The sequence below is a fragment of the Sebastes umbrosus genome, chromosome 7 (assembly GCF_015220745.1).
Source record: "Sebastes umbrosus isolate fSebUmb1 chromosome 7, fSebUmb1.pri, whole genome shotgun sequence".
In the NCBI taxonomy this organism is placed as follows: domain Eukaryota; kingdom Metazoa; phylum Chordata; class Actinopteri; order Perciformes; family Sebastidae; genus Sebastes; species Sebastes umbrosus.
This window is the reverse complement of record NC_051275.1, coordinates 12,975,623-12,990,302: the sequence shown is the minus strand read 5'-3', so window position 1 is coordinate 12,990,302 and position 14,680 is coordinate 12,975,623. Positions and strand designations below refer to the sequence as shown.

At 38.8% G+C, this 14,680-nt stretch overlaps 1 protein-coding gene across 21 annotated transcripts in view; it reads left to right on the top strand.

Moving 5' to 3' along the window:
• Positions 1 to 14,680, top strand: part of ncam1b (neural cell adhesion molecule 1b) — a 92,592-nt gene that overhangs the window by 32,503 nt on the left and 45,409 nt on the right. For all 21 annotated transcript variants that reach the window (XM_037775607.1, XM_037775603.1, XM_037775606.1 and 18 more), the window contains exons 2-7: positions 3,288 to 3,362; positions 4,874 to 5,083; positions 7,239 to 7,382; positions 8,702 to 8,839; positions 9,215 to 9,332; positions 12,019 to 12,179. In XM_037775607.1, the coding sequence (XP_037631535.1) occupies positions 3,288 to 3,362; positions 4,874 to 5,083; positions 7,239 to 7,382; positions 8,702 to 8,839; positions 9,215 to 9,332; positions 12,019 to 12,179 (846 nt within the window). The remainder of the gene's footprint in view (positions 1 to 3,287; positions 3,363 to 4,873; positions 5,084 to 7,238; positions 7,383 to 8,701; positions 8,840 to 9,214; positions 9,333 to 12,018; positions 12,180 to 14,680) is intronic.

Genomic DNA, 14,680 nt, shown 5'->3' with positions numbered 1-14,680 from the left:
GTCTTTTCCTCGCCTGCGTATATAGCTTTGGCTGGGCTGGGAACTATTACAAATTTAAAGCACTTTCAAACAATGAATGCGATAATGGGCTTTACAAATAAACTTCACTTGACTTGAATAATCATCATTGCCATGCCTCCTCTGCAAATGAGGCGCCTGTTTGACTAAATGAATACCAACCGTTCTTATTTCCTCTGTCCAATTAAAACTAAATCCTTATCCATAAAATTAGCATAACATTGTTTTAGTTTAGTAGCTCATATGAAAATAATACGAATGGGGTTTTTGATGCCTGGTTTTTCATGTTCCTTCACTTTGAACATCAAACCCTGCTGACAAAATTAAACAATTTGGCTCATTTAAAAAATAAAACCTTCAAACAACTGAATAACTGTCATGCGTGCTATCAATAATAGTGCATTGTGTTAAATTGACTAAAATGAGGATAATCTGACAGCAGAGAGAGTGCAAGCGACAGCCTACGTTCAGCTTCTACCTAACACTGCTGCTCTGATGGGATGAGGGATGCTACTCTAAACGCCTACTTAATATCACTCTGGAAGATTTAGTAAACAGTATTTGGTGCATTCAAATGTGGGTATGCTGAACAGGTTTTTTAGGGTGTAAACTCAGCCATATATTGGATGCCTACCTCCAATTGTTCCCATGAATCTTTCCTGCATTGATTAACAGTAACATCACCAAAACGATAATAGAGAATCAATAGAAATATACAAAAGACAGGTGACCTTTTCACACTTTTTGATGTAGAGCTTTCTTTTGTTCAGGTTTAGCCTTTTCAGTATCAGTAATTACAATCTTGTATGCTATTCCGGGATGGTGATGGGTTAAGAGTAGGGCTGTCAAAGTCAACGCGATAATAAAGCGTTAATGCAAATTCAATCGACCTTTCAGGGGTTGTAGTCGGCTCAGCTAGAGTGAAAATACTAGAAAATGTAAAGAATCCATTGGTACCATGTCATACTAGCTTGGCTTGTCACAAAGGATGTTCTATAATTCTCCAAACTTGCACTAAATTTTGGCGAGGAAAAACCTTCCAGGCCATTTTCAAAGGGGTCCCTTGACCTCTGACTTCAAGATATGTGAATGAAAATGGGTTCTATGGGTACCCACGAGTCTCCCCTTTACAGACATGCACACTTTATGATAATCACATGCAGTTTTGGGCAAGTCATAGTCAAGTCAGCACACTGACACACTGACAGCTGTTGTTGCCTGTTGGGCTGCAGTTTGCCATTTTATGATTTGAGCATATTGTTTTATGCTAAATGCAGTACCTGTGAGGGTTTCCGGACAATATTTGTCATTGTTTTGTGTTGTTAAATGACTGCCAATAAAAAATATATACATACATTTGCATAAAGCAGCATATTTGTCCACTCCCATGTTGATAAGAGTATTAAATACTTAACAAATCTTCCTTTAAGGTACATTTTTAAAATGAGTGTTTCATTTGCGATTAATCATGGACAATTATATGATTAATCGCGATTAGATATTTTAATCGATGACAGCCCTAGTTAAGATCTGAAGCGATTAATTGATTAGTCAATCCACAGAAAAAGAATCAATAATTGATCAGTTGTTTAAGTCATCTTTTAAGCAAAAATCCCCAAATTCATTGGTTCCAGCTTCTCCAATGTGAATATTTGCTGGTTTCTTAGTCTTCTATGATGGTTAGGCTGACTGTATATCTTTCTGTCTGCACACACGAAATAATTTGACACTAGGTTTTTGGACCATTAGCCAAAAAAAGAACCCGAGCAATTTAAATTCTGTAACTTGGGCTCTGGAAAATTATGATTTCTTGCCAGTTATACCTAGCAGTGGTCACTCTGGCACATTAATTTTTATGCGTTTCGGCCCCAGTTAGTCACAGTTCTTAGTCACACCACAGGGCCCCCATGGGAGATTCTGCAGGAAACAAGTGAAGCTTTGTTCTAATTAAGCACAGAAGTGTTTCAGGCCGTACTTCCGTCTGTGTCAAATAACAGAAATCTGTCTTTTCCATCCGGTCTTTGATTAAGTGCAGGCTTTCACCAAGAGATACGCTGCATTTAAGCTATCTTGTTAGACAGACAGCATGCTTTTTTAAAGCATCTTAAATGTAATTTCTCTTAAGGTACATTGGCAGCACAGCATTGGTTCTTACCAACTGCTGTGTGTTAACTGAATAATTGCAGTGCTGGCTGGATGTTATTTCCTTTTGAAAGGACAGGAAGACTGCAGGCCACAGGGAAACAGGAAATATCAGGGTTTTTGGTAATAGGGCTGCTGGAGCCAAAACTGGGGTAGTCAATTTCTTGATGTGCATTTGCATTGCTTTCCACAAGTTTCCTGTACCTACTGCCTTTTCAAGCACAGTAAAAAATGATGTCTGTGTAAAGACGTGTATGGCGCCACCTACAGGCAAGGGAAATTGTAGTTGCTGTAATTTGGGCCACCTACAGGAAATGAGTTACCTTGCACGGCAGCTAGATTCTCGTGACTTCAAGTAACATTTGTGTGGGGCAAGCCAATCAGCGTCCTGTGAGGGGCTAAGGGCAGCTACGGGTGTGATTTAGGTGTGTGTGTGTGAGATGATATGGAGAGGTGACTGTTGGTTCTAAACAACAATGGCGGCTCCTGAAGAGGTTAGCGTTGCTGTTGCAGTAGAATCAGTTACATCAGAACTGGAGAGTAAAGAACAGCACTGAAAGCGATGTTTTCGCTCTTCTCCCAACTGGTTTCGGCAAGAGTTTGATCGACAGATGGTTCACCAATGAACTGCAAAGTATTTTTAGAAAGTCTTCTTAGATGGTTCTGTGTAACAAACCATCTGGCGGGTCAGGTTAGGAAATGAGTCATAGCTTCATGCTTCACTATCGTTTTAACTGCTGTTGTCTTTGATTGCGTGTTTAAAGTTTTACATCCAAGACTTGCATCAACTGTTAGCTAAAATCAAATAATTAATGAAAATTAAACCAAATTTGCCTCAAAGCGATCTCCAGTTGACGTTAGATAATCAAATAGCTTGTGACTGAGGACGAAAGTTATATGATGAAACTCAAAGTGTGAACTCAAATTCTCTTCCCAGTAATTAACAAATCAAATATAAGTTCATGAAATATAAAACATCAAAGATATTAAAAAGTTGTAGTGCTGATTGCATACTGCTGGCTACTTTTTTCCTTGCGTTTTGATGGCACACATTGATACGTCTACATTTTGTTCTCATTTATGTTGCCAAGTTTCTGATTTTGTATTGTATGTTTTTTCTGTTGCAGTTTCGCTGGAGGTGCAGATCACACCGAGTCAGGGTGAGATTAGTCTTGGAGAGTCCAAATTCTTCATGTGTGAAGGTAAGCTAATTTTTACTTTTTGAAACCTGCATCCAATCTATGAATTTTCATTTTTTACCTCCATTTTTACATTCATGTAAAGATATAGATCACAGTTCGGCACATGTTCAGTACAATGGGGAAAACAGAGGAAATGCAGAAAAATGCTGTTGATAATTCCTGAACTGAACTGTAGCCTATGCTCGTTCATACAGGGCAGGCGCAGCGGACTGACTGAAATACACTTGTGGGGGCACACGGGGCTCAAGTGTAGTCACATGCAGCACAATCATTAGTTACTTTTACAAGGTCTGAATCTGTAGTTGGAGGCTGCCTGAACGCTGTGGGGAGAAGGACTCGCTTTCCAGTCTGTTTTTGTTTTGCTCCGCTAATTGACTCGACTTCAGTTTTTTTTGTTTTTTTTTAAGAATATTTTTTGTCCGTTTTACCTTTATTAGATAGTGACAGTGATAGTTGTGAAAAGGGGGGAGAGAGAGGGTATGACATGCAGCAAAGGACCGTGGGTCAGATTCGAGATTCGAACTCCGGGCCACTGTGGTAAGGACTAAGCCTTGGTACATGGGGTACCCGCTCTACCAGGTGAGCCCCGACCCAATTTCAGTTTAACAGTGTCGGCATGCAGTTTGACACAAATCGTTGTCCTTTGAGCTTGATTAACCCAGCGAACCGAGCTAAACCACCTAGGTTGCTACAGCTGATGGAGAACAACTTGTGCGTTGCCAAAACTTTCCGGGTAAAACTTGCGCTCCAGAATTTCTGTTCCGCGTGTTGCAAGTAGTAGACATAAACAGCTGGTTGGGTCACAGGGCGTACCGAAATATGTTACAGACCAAACCGAACGCCCTGTAGCGAGCGTTTCACTACAATTACACGTACCGTTACATCCCTGGTCAACAGACACAGGAGTCTGTGTCTTGTGTTTCATATTCTCTTGAAAATAATAATTTGTTCATATATTAAATACATTTTACTTGGAAAATGTTTACTTTTATATATTTTTGACATCGATAACTGGTATTAAGACAATGGTCAAATAATAGCAAGTACTAATACAAGTACTTGACATTACCAACCACTCATCCTCTTTAGCAGGATTATAATGTAAAACCACATTGCTTTACAAAGCCATCTTTTAAAAACATTTAGTGGCATCCAAGACCACTAAATCATTAGGATGTAGTGGTCTTTGGTGTGTACATGTATCCATGTGGCTGAAATGAATCAATCTAATCAATAATTGACCTTAGTTACATGACACCCCTTTTAATGCCCTGCGCTTCCTGTTGCCCTCACCATATGTTCAAGGCAAAAAAAAGGCTCAAATGTTAGTTGACCATTGGACAATATTCTTTCATTTGACTTTTATGACATTTTGGTTGTTTATAAAATGCACAAACCACAGGCTTCAGTCCATGCAGGCGCATGAACAACCTACAATATTCAGTCTGTGGGCACTGGTGACCTTAACTGATACTGTTTTTCTAACATACTGCTCTTCACTGTGCTCTCAGTTGTAGGCGTTGCCAGGCACATAGACTGGTTTGGACCAGGTGGGGACAGGATAGAGCCGAACAAACCAGACATAACAGTAGCCCGTAACGATGAGTCATCTTCCACCCTCACACTGTATAAAGCTGGGACTGGAAACGCAGGGACATACAAGTGTGTCGCTACCAACGGAGACCAGCAAGGGGAGGCAACCGTCAAAGTGAAAATCTTCCGTAAGTATATTCCTCAACGCACGCCCTCTCCAAATTATTGAGTGGTACAAACACAAGAAGAGAAAAAAAAATCCTGTTTATTGAACTCATAGTATTTTATTGACTGCTCAAGGGCAACACATTACTCTTTTTCTTTTCAAGTGAGGATGGATTTTTCATCAGTTCAATAAACGGTCGGAAGACCATTAGAGGGCTGCTTAATGATCCTGTCTGTTGTGCAATTCTTGTGAGTAATGGATTTTATTTTCCATGAATGCCAAGCATCAGCAAATGTCCATCAGAGATGAAATCCTTCCCCAAACACAACTTTTCCTGTTATTTCATTTCCTATTTTGGGTTATTATTAGAAGTGGTCACCCATGTAGAAACTGCATATTGAAATCAATATAGAGTCGCAAAATAACATTGCAGTTTCATTTTTCTGTTTGCAATTTGCATTTATCTTGCATGGCTCAGTAAATGTTAAAGGAATACTTCACACCCAAAATGACCATTTTTTATATAAATTACTCACTCACTGTGTTACCTTAAATTCTTGAAGAGAACTTTGAAGATGCATGTGTTTGGGAAGTAGTGAGCATGAGACTGGGATTATAATTAAAAGCTTTGGAACTCCCTCCCACAACACATTAGAGTCTCCGATTCCCTCACCCTATTCCAGTCGTGCCTCAAGACCCATCTTTTCTCCTCTGCCTACTCCTAGGCAGGGTAACACAGGGTGAGTAATTGATAAACAAATGGTAATTTGGGGGGTTAAATATTCCTTTAACACTCTGAGACCCACAATAGACCAATTTTTAAGACAGGGGGTCTTTGGGGGAGATAGCAGGTCAACAGTATTTGTCACATCGAATTGGTGTACCTGAAGGAACCTGAATATTAATATGAGATGCAGCTCAGCACTGTGTGTCAAGTTGTTCATATATCTGAAATAAATATGAATGAATGAATATATTAATTACAATAAATGGAACCCATTTTCATTCACATATTATATTCACATAAGGTGAGAGGTCAAGGAACCCCTAATAATGGCCATGCATGGTACCATTAGATTGGTTTTCTAGTTTCATACAATACCAGTACCTTCACTCTAGCTCTAAAACTGAGCCAGCTACAGCCTCTGAAAGACAGTAAAGGTTGAGGTCACAGATTTCTCGCCTGGTGCAGACTGCCATGAAGATTATGGGGGTCAAAAAAACACCCTATCCTCCAGATGCTTTATGAGCAGTCTGTCATCAGACAGGCACAGAAAATTATGTCAGACCCAACTCACATCTTACATCAGGAGTACCAGCTTTTACCTTCTGGCAGGAGATATAGAGTCCCACGGTGCAGATTGAACCGTTTCAAACATTCATTCTTGCCGATGTCTATTAAACTCCTCAACAGCTCGTAACATAAAGCTATCATAAGGACAGTGCAATATGTTTAGACAGTGCAATGTGTTAAATTGCCATTAATGCCATTATGTACGATGACTGTGTATGTGTTGAAACGTCTGTTTCTGTGAAACTGTTTCCCAGTCTGATGTGGAATTGTTTATTATTGTTGTTGATGCTGTTTTAATTTAGTTTTTGTAACTGCAGTTGGACGGAGTCCAGGAAAAATTTCCCCACGGGGACAATACAAGTATAGCTTATCTTATCTTATTTTATCTTATCTTATCTTAAAGTTGGTTGGGATCGCCTGCGATCCCGCGGATCTTAGAGGGCTAGTTCTGGTAACTTGAAAATAGGGAAGCCTGTTGTGAGTGATGTTAAGCTTGCAAAGCACTGCCTAAGTTTGAGGGAAAGGAAGTCCTCCTCACTGTAGTTATAGTGAAGTTGGTTGGTTGTATTTTGGTTCAGAACTGGATTTTTGGTAGAATATGGTAAAATTGCTAAGCTCTCCTCAAGTTTGACCATTTCTTTGACAGGCAAATTGCAGGGATTTAAAAAAAAAAATGAAAAAAGGCAGTAGTATATTGAAGATATCCTGTTGTGCGAGTGTGGAGCAGTTCTTCAAATTGTGCTTAACAAATTCCTATAAATAAAATAGTGGATAAGAATGTAATCCTTCCCAGCAGTCAAACAAAGGGAAGAAGATGGTTTGATGAGTCATACTTTAATATTTAATCAATGAGTAAAAAGTATTTATGCATGTTATTTTCCAGAAAAAATCACCTTCACAAACGCACCCTCACCCCAAGAGTTCAACGAAGGAGACAATGCCAACCTTGTTTGTGACGTCATCAGTTCGCCTTCACCCACTGTCATCTGGAAATATAAAGGATCAAATATCCAGATGGAAAAAGATGGTAAGAGCTCTCTGAACAGCATGGGGATCCTGTTTCTATCTCATTTGATTTCCGTCATCTGTTTTAACTCGACTCAGTATTAATATTCCTGAGTTCGAGTTTTGTTCAACTCTAACTCTCTGACAAACATTAACTGATGAATGTGAATGGTTTTTTATGTTGTTTGACATTTAGTTTGCATGGTCTAGTTTGCATAAAATCACACTTAAGTCAAAATAATCAAAAATCTGTCATCACTAAATGTTCAGTGCTCCTTGACGTGTCGCTTTCAGAAGTGAAAATTTCAGTCTTGAGTTTGTAAATCAGTAGGTAGTCACAGTTGGAGGTAAATCTTGTTCATGTTCTGGCTATATTGCATTATTAATATGGGTAAGGTCAGAGTAACATCATTTTACTATTGCAATTTTTCAAGTGTTAAGATTTGAGGATAAACTCTTATGACGACCAACATATTTTGAAAAAGTGATTCATTTATTATAACTAATGGACACAGACTACTACAATCTACAAGACTGCATAGTGAAAATAAAACCACAGGCACAAGGAGCTATAATGGCTATGCAGATTTACCAGCATTAGAGACTTGAAATTGTTCATGCCCTGCTTTTATTGCCGTTCTCCTCCGGGGTTTACCCTGTGCTTTGAAAAGGAAAAATTAATTTGGTTTTGAATTTGAAAAATACAACGAATTCTGTTATTCACCTCTGACACTGAGCAATATCATAATGCGTTTGGTATTGTCTGTATCGCTCACTGGAAAATAATAACACAGGCTCATGTGTGGGTTGTGATAGTATTTTGAATTACTACATGATTAAATTTGTTCGGATCACATTTCATCTCCAAGTGAAAGAGATCTCGTGGGCCATATTTCTCCTTTTTTTCTGGAGCTGATGGAAGGAGTGTTGGGCAAGCTCACAGAAATGAATTTGACGAAGTGAAAATGACATATTATCTGTGTCCAAAATAGAGTATTTTTTATGTAATAGTATCCCAGACAGATAAAAATATTGCATATTCCTTAGACTAATGGAGCTTGATGAAAAGGCATAAATTCAACATTGAATTTATAATAATGCAGAGAGATATTGGTGACTAAATCAGACATCAGTGTTAAATTGTTGTCAGCCAGATATATCAAAGTGAATCCTTGCCATGGTTAACTAATTCAGGCGACAGTTTTCTTTATATATGGAGTTTCATTACATCACTATGTAACCCATTTGCTAGCACAGCAGCAGCTGTTTATCATCTATGTGCCTAATTTAAACTTTCCAAATATATAACACACCTGACATTTATCTTCTGCTTCCTTTCAGTGCGCTTTAAGGTACTGAGCAACAATCACCTTCAGATCCGTGGCATAAAGAAGACAGATGAGGGCTCGTATACCTGCGAGGGTCGCCTCATGGCCCGCGGCGAAATAGATCTGCGGGTCATCAAGGTCGTTGTGAACGGTTAGCAGACCCTCGCACTATTTCCTGTTCCTCTTTGTTCCTGTGTGCATGTTTTTTATGTGGCAGGTGTCCCACGACGCTTAAATAAGCAGTATATCCTTAGAGGCGACCAGGCTCAGCATCAATGTGGAAACGGTTGCCCAGAGCAACTGCGTATCAAAGATGTTCCATGCTAATGAAGTCTGTTTCCTGAAACTTCTGAGCCAAGCAAATGAGTGCGCCTAAAATAAATGCTCTGAATTTGTCACAGCTTCTGTCTCTGCTTCCCCACCGCCACCACCTATTTATCTATGTGACTATCTGCATGTGTATGTATCTATCTACCAATTTATTTTTCTTTCCATCTTTTTCATTATCTATCTCCGTGTGTCTCAGTGCTCCCGACCATCAGGGTATGGCAGTCAGAGGTGAATGCCACAGCGGACGTCGGGCAGCCGGCCATGTTGACTTGTGCTGTTGATGGCTATCCTGAACCCATGGTGACATGGACAAGGTACAACTCTGCTCGCAACTGGAGAAAGAAATGCTTTGGAGCAGCACATGTCAGATGCCAGCACATCGCCCTAATAATTTAAACAATGTATCTGTTAAAACTGCAGTCGGAAACTTTGAGCAAATATGGTAAAAAGTTATTTTTATAAAATGGTCCCTATATCCTGACAGTAGTGCATGAGACAGATTATCTGTGCGCATAGGAGGACACAGAAGAACATGATGTTTTCTGATTATTTGTCTCATGCACCGTTTTATAAAAATCACTTTTTTTTAATCATATTTGCTCAAAGTTACCGACTGCAGCTTAAATTTGTATAATTAACTTGTACAGTAGTAGTGCAGTAGTTTGGCCGGATATATACATCAAAATTATAGTCTATTAAAAAAAACAATTCAGATGCTTGACTTAATCTAATAATAAAGTGATTGCTGTCTCATGTAAGGAACTTCATTATTTTTAGGGCTATCAATCGATTATAGTATTTAATCGTGATTAATCACAAATTAATCGTACCTTTTTATCTGTTCAAAATGTACCTTTATGGGAGATTTGTCAAGTATTTAATACTCTTATCAACATGGGAGTGAGCAAATATGCTGCTTTAAGCAAATGTAGGTATATATTTATTATTGGAAATCAATTAACAACACAAAACAATGACAAATATTGTCCAGAAACCCTCACAGGTACTGCATTTAGCATAAAACAATATGCTCAAACTCAAGCCCAACAGGCAACAACAGCTGTCAGTGTGTCAGTGTGCTGACTTGACTATGACTTGCCCCAAACTGCATGTGATTATCATAAAGTGGGCATGTCTGTAAAGTGGAGACTCGTGGGTACCCATAGAACCCATTTTCATTCACATATCTTGAGATCAGAGGTCAAGGGACCCCTTTGAAAATGGCCATGCCAGTTTTTCCTCACCAAAATTTAGCGTAAGTTTGGAGCGTTATTTAGCCCCCTTCGCGACAAGCTAGTATGACATGGTTGGTACCAATGGATTCGTTAGGCTTCGGCTCTAGTTTCATTTGATACCAGTATCTTTACTATCTTTAGAAATAAGTGGCGTTAAAACAAATTTGTGTTAACGCGTTATTATTGTTAACTTTGACTGCCCTAATTAATTTTCATCATTTGTGACAACTCGGATACACACAAACAATTTAACGACAATTGGATATTATTTATTTTCAATCGTGGACGCAAGTTAAAGCCTGTTAAAGGTTTAGTGTATTGCATCACCCTTCAAATTATTCTTTTGACGAAGCGATTCATCATTTACCATCTTATATGGTATTGCTAATTAGCAGGGAATTCTAAGTACAGCTGAGGCTGATGGGAATGTCATTAGTTTTGCAATATATGGTCATTAACCAGTGTATGAAAACTTATAGTAAAGGATCACCAAAATTAATGCCATTCATCCTCTGTGGACCATGAATATCTATACAAACTTTCACGGCAATCCATCCAAGAATTCAGGAATTTCAGCTGTAAAGAGCACAAATGGTCGCTGATACATAACATCAGTATCAGTTAAAACTGGCAGCCACGAACTAAAGATAAAGGGCTAATTAGAAATAATAAGCTGTGTGGGTTGTACATGTACCAGCCATATATGAGTTAATATCATCTTCTAAATGAGGAAACGTCTCTCCTACATGTTTAAATTTTCCCACTGGCAGTATTTACAGTAGTTTAGTGCCTCATTTCACAGAATCACTTTCCTCCTGCATAAGAATCATTAGAGACTATTATACTTCTGTGATTTGACGTCGGTTGTTGGCAGGACTGCATAAAAGGTGTAATTTGACACACCATCAGTAACTCGTTGCCTTAATGGCAAACTTTACATCATTTATATTGTTATGTAACATTGTTAACATTATTATATATTATACATTAGTATATAAATATTACATAATGAGGTAAATAAAATGTTTTTACAGAACCATAATACATAGGCTACACTTGCAGTAGTCAAATTTAAACACTTAGTGAAATATCCATACAGTAACACACCCACACTCCAGGATATGAGGATGTTGCACTAACTGGTTTATTCATTGCATAGGGATACTTAATCACAGGGTATCAAAGGTGCATGTAAACAGTGAAACCTGAAGACTGGAGTGTCATCAATAGCCCCATTATTCAGTGTATCTGAATACAGCCATTGATAGCTTCCTGCTTTGTTAAACTGTTCCTGTTCATCTTGTTTCCAAGACAGCAGTTAGCTGTCTGGGCAACTTCGATTGGGGGGCACAAAGTGCAAACAGCCCAGGAGCTGCTGCTTTGTCTTAGGATTTCTCGCCCTTGAAGATATTTTTTTATACATGTGGCTAGACAGCACTTGCAACTTGTTGAAAGCATAGACTGTACAAAAGGTTGAAAGATGTATTGGAACTCAAACAAGTGATTGCAAACAGTGAAAATGATCTCCTTTACCTGACTGGTAGTTGATCCTCCACTTGGACAAAATGAAAGCCCATTTTTAGTTTGAATTTACTCTTAACATCAAATGTCAAAAGGCTTGCAGAGGAAAAACATTATCGCCGCATTTTCGGCGTAAGGGTCATGATTAGGAAATGAGTTGTCTTTTCAAAGAACACCTTGTAAAATGGTGCGGTTTAGAAATTATGTTTGAAATGTAATGTTCAAACGTTTGTGTTTTCCACAGGAACGAAGTGGTTCTCGAGGCAGGAGAGAAGTACAGCTTTAATGAGGACGGCTCAGAAATTACATTGCTGGAAGTTACCAAGCTGGACGAAGGAGACTACACCTGCATTGCCAAGAACAAGGCCGGGGAAAGTGATCAGGAGCTCAGTCTGAAAGTGTTTGGTAAGGCAGAACGTTTTCTATACATACATACATGATATAAAGTGACAATATAAAATGGTCCAAGTGTGTGGGAATGAGGTCTAAGAGTATGTAGGCGGGGGGAGAACAATAGTATGGTTATGTGTCTGTTTTCTAAAGGATACAAGATGAGGTGTTGTTGCAGTGTGGGTTGTGGTTGTTTCATGTAAGGATGAAGCTTAAGGATCCAGAGAACCGGCCAAGTGGGATGAGCTCAGCTCAACTCTTTGAAATCTTTTTCTTTTTTTTTCTTCTCTTTTGCACACTAGGTTGTTGTTGTTGTCTTTAATTATGTCACGCAACAACCATAATTTCAATCACAACTACGTTATCTGTCCATGTAGTCACCTCAATTAAATTTACAATGAGTTAGCTTGTTCAGTTTATTTTTTTCAAACAACAGGTGTCCAGGGCCTGGTTCTTTCAAGCTCACAATTATCATAAAATTACTGAAGACATTGTTTACCTCTTTAGCAATATTTTCCCCCATTATCTGAAAGATTTTCTCACACTTCCAAAGCTCTGGTCTCCTCACATCAATGTGGGAATGGATGCAATCATGCGTTTCCTTGTACCTCTGAATATAAAAGCTGTATAAATGTGTTTTTCCCCCTAGATCCTGGCTGTAGTTTTTGAATATTTAGTACCTGGTTATACCGAGTCTGATCAGATATTTATATTTTCCTACATATTGCAGATGCACTGTGCACACTTGGGGCCCTATTTAAACGATCTATAGCTCATGTTCTAATGTGCATTAAGGCTGTGTCCAACTCCACTTTTGCTAGTTATACTGCGTAATCTGGGCTCAAAGTAAGGCGCAAGGGGCAAAAGGGTTGTATTTAATCCCTTAATTAATCATAGGTGTGTTTTTGGGGCGTGAATTAAATCAATCATAGTGTTATATAGGGCTGCACGATTATGGCCAAAATGACAATCACAATTATTTTGATCAATATTGATATTGATTATTCATCATAATTATTCATTGATTTTAGGGACACAATATTTTCATTGCACTTTCACATTAAATACCTTTTTTAGCCTAAATTAAATCAACAGAGCACCGCTTTCACTTCCATTTTGTGCAACATTCCTGCTAATTAACAAATCTTTGCATCAAAATAAGACTTAAAATAAGCATATTCTTCTTCACCTGAATTCTGTGCATTTTATATGTAATAAACAGTATAATACTCTTCTACTCCGGACTGCAGCTGCAACATTCAGTACAAAACATGTCGTTTGCCAGCTGGTGGCAGGCTGTTAAGCTAGGAAGTGCTTGATTTGAAATGCAGAAGAGTTTTCTATGAGCAGAGGGCGCTTTTTAAATGTCGATATCGCAATCGACCATGTTCATATAATTGTGATTGCGATTAATATTCGATTAATTGTGCAGTCCTAGTGTCATCTCCCAAACCCTTTAAAAGTTGGGTGGTCCTTGTCCGGTGGACCTTCTGCCCTTTCCGTCTCCAAATCCTCTCTCCCATCAACAACTCCTTTTGACTTAATGAGCAAATGCACCATTAACCTATGTGATTGCGGAGGAAAGTGCTGCTGTGCGTCCCTGTGTATGTGTGTAACAAGCAGAGTGTATGCATGTTGTGAACCCACCTACGTAGGCGCATCTTACTATCATAATAATGTGCCCTTTAAATAGCAGGAATATACTGCTATTGACCAACAAAAACCTGGTATAAAGTCAATTGCGCAATCGCTCTCTGCTGCCTCAAGATAGTACTGTGGCAACTATACACCTGACCACACCTTATTTTAAGACAAAGACGCCTATGGGCGCACAGATGGGTGCAAGTAAATTTGTTACATACACAACGTGACGGGCACTGGGTGTGAAAATGACAACTGCATCTGTCTGAAAATAGCAATGACATTTGCGCTGTGTGCTGCTTTGCACCGGGTGTAAAATAGAGCCCTTGGCTTTAAAGCCCCTGAAAATGTGGCTTGAAATCTCAAGAATTTCTCTATTATATTCAATAATTGTATCTAAATAAGCAACACTTAAAGGTTATGTTTGGAAAAAAACATTCTTCAGCCCCATTCGGACTGGATTTATTTCTCTTGGGGAGATGTGGTGATTTTAACGTTACTGGTCACTGATTTCAATCCCGTTCGCAGTGTGTTTGTGGGTAATTTGCGCCCCAGCCTAATATTTACAGCAGCAATTACCTACTATTTCTCCTCCTGCAATTTGAATCCTGTCCGGAGCAACGTCCTTGTATTTTAAACACATAGTGTTTTTCTTTCTGCATGAAGCGCAGCTTGTCCCTCTACTTAATTTCCTTTTTTAAAATCAGCGTGAAATTTGACTTTTGTGGTTTTGTTAATCTGATAGATGGAAGCATGCCACCACCGACATATAGACCTTTTCATTGTAATTTTGTTGCCAGGCCAACAGCTTTGGTCCAAGTTTACCTGCTGTCAGCCACTGCATTAACAACCCCATTGGAACAGGAAATACAAAG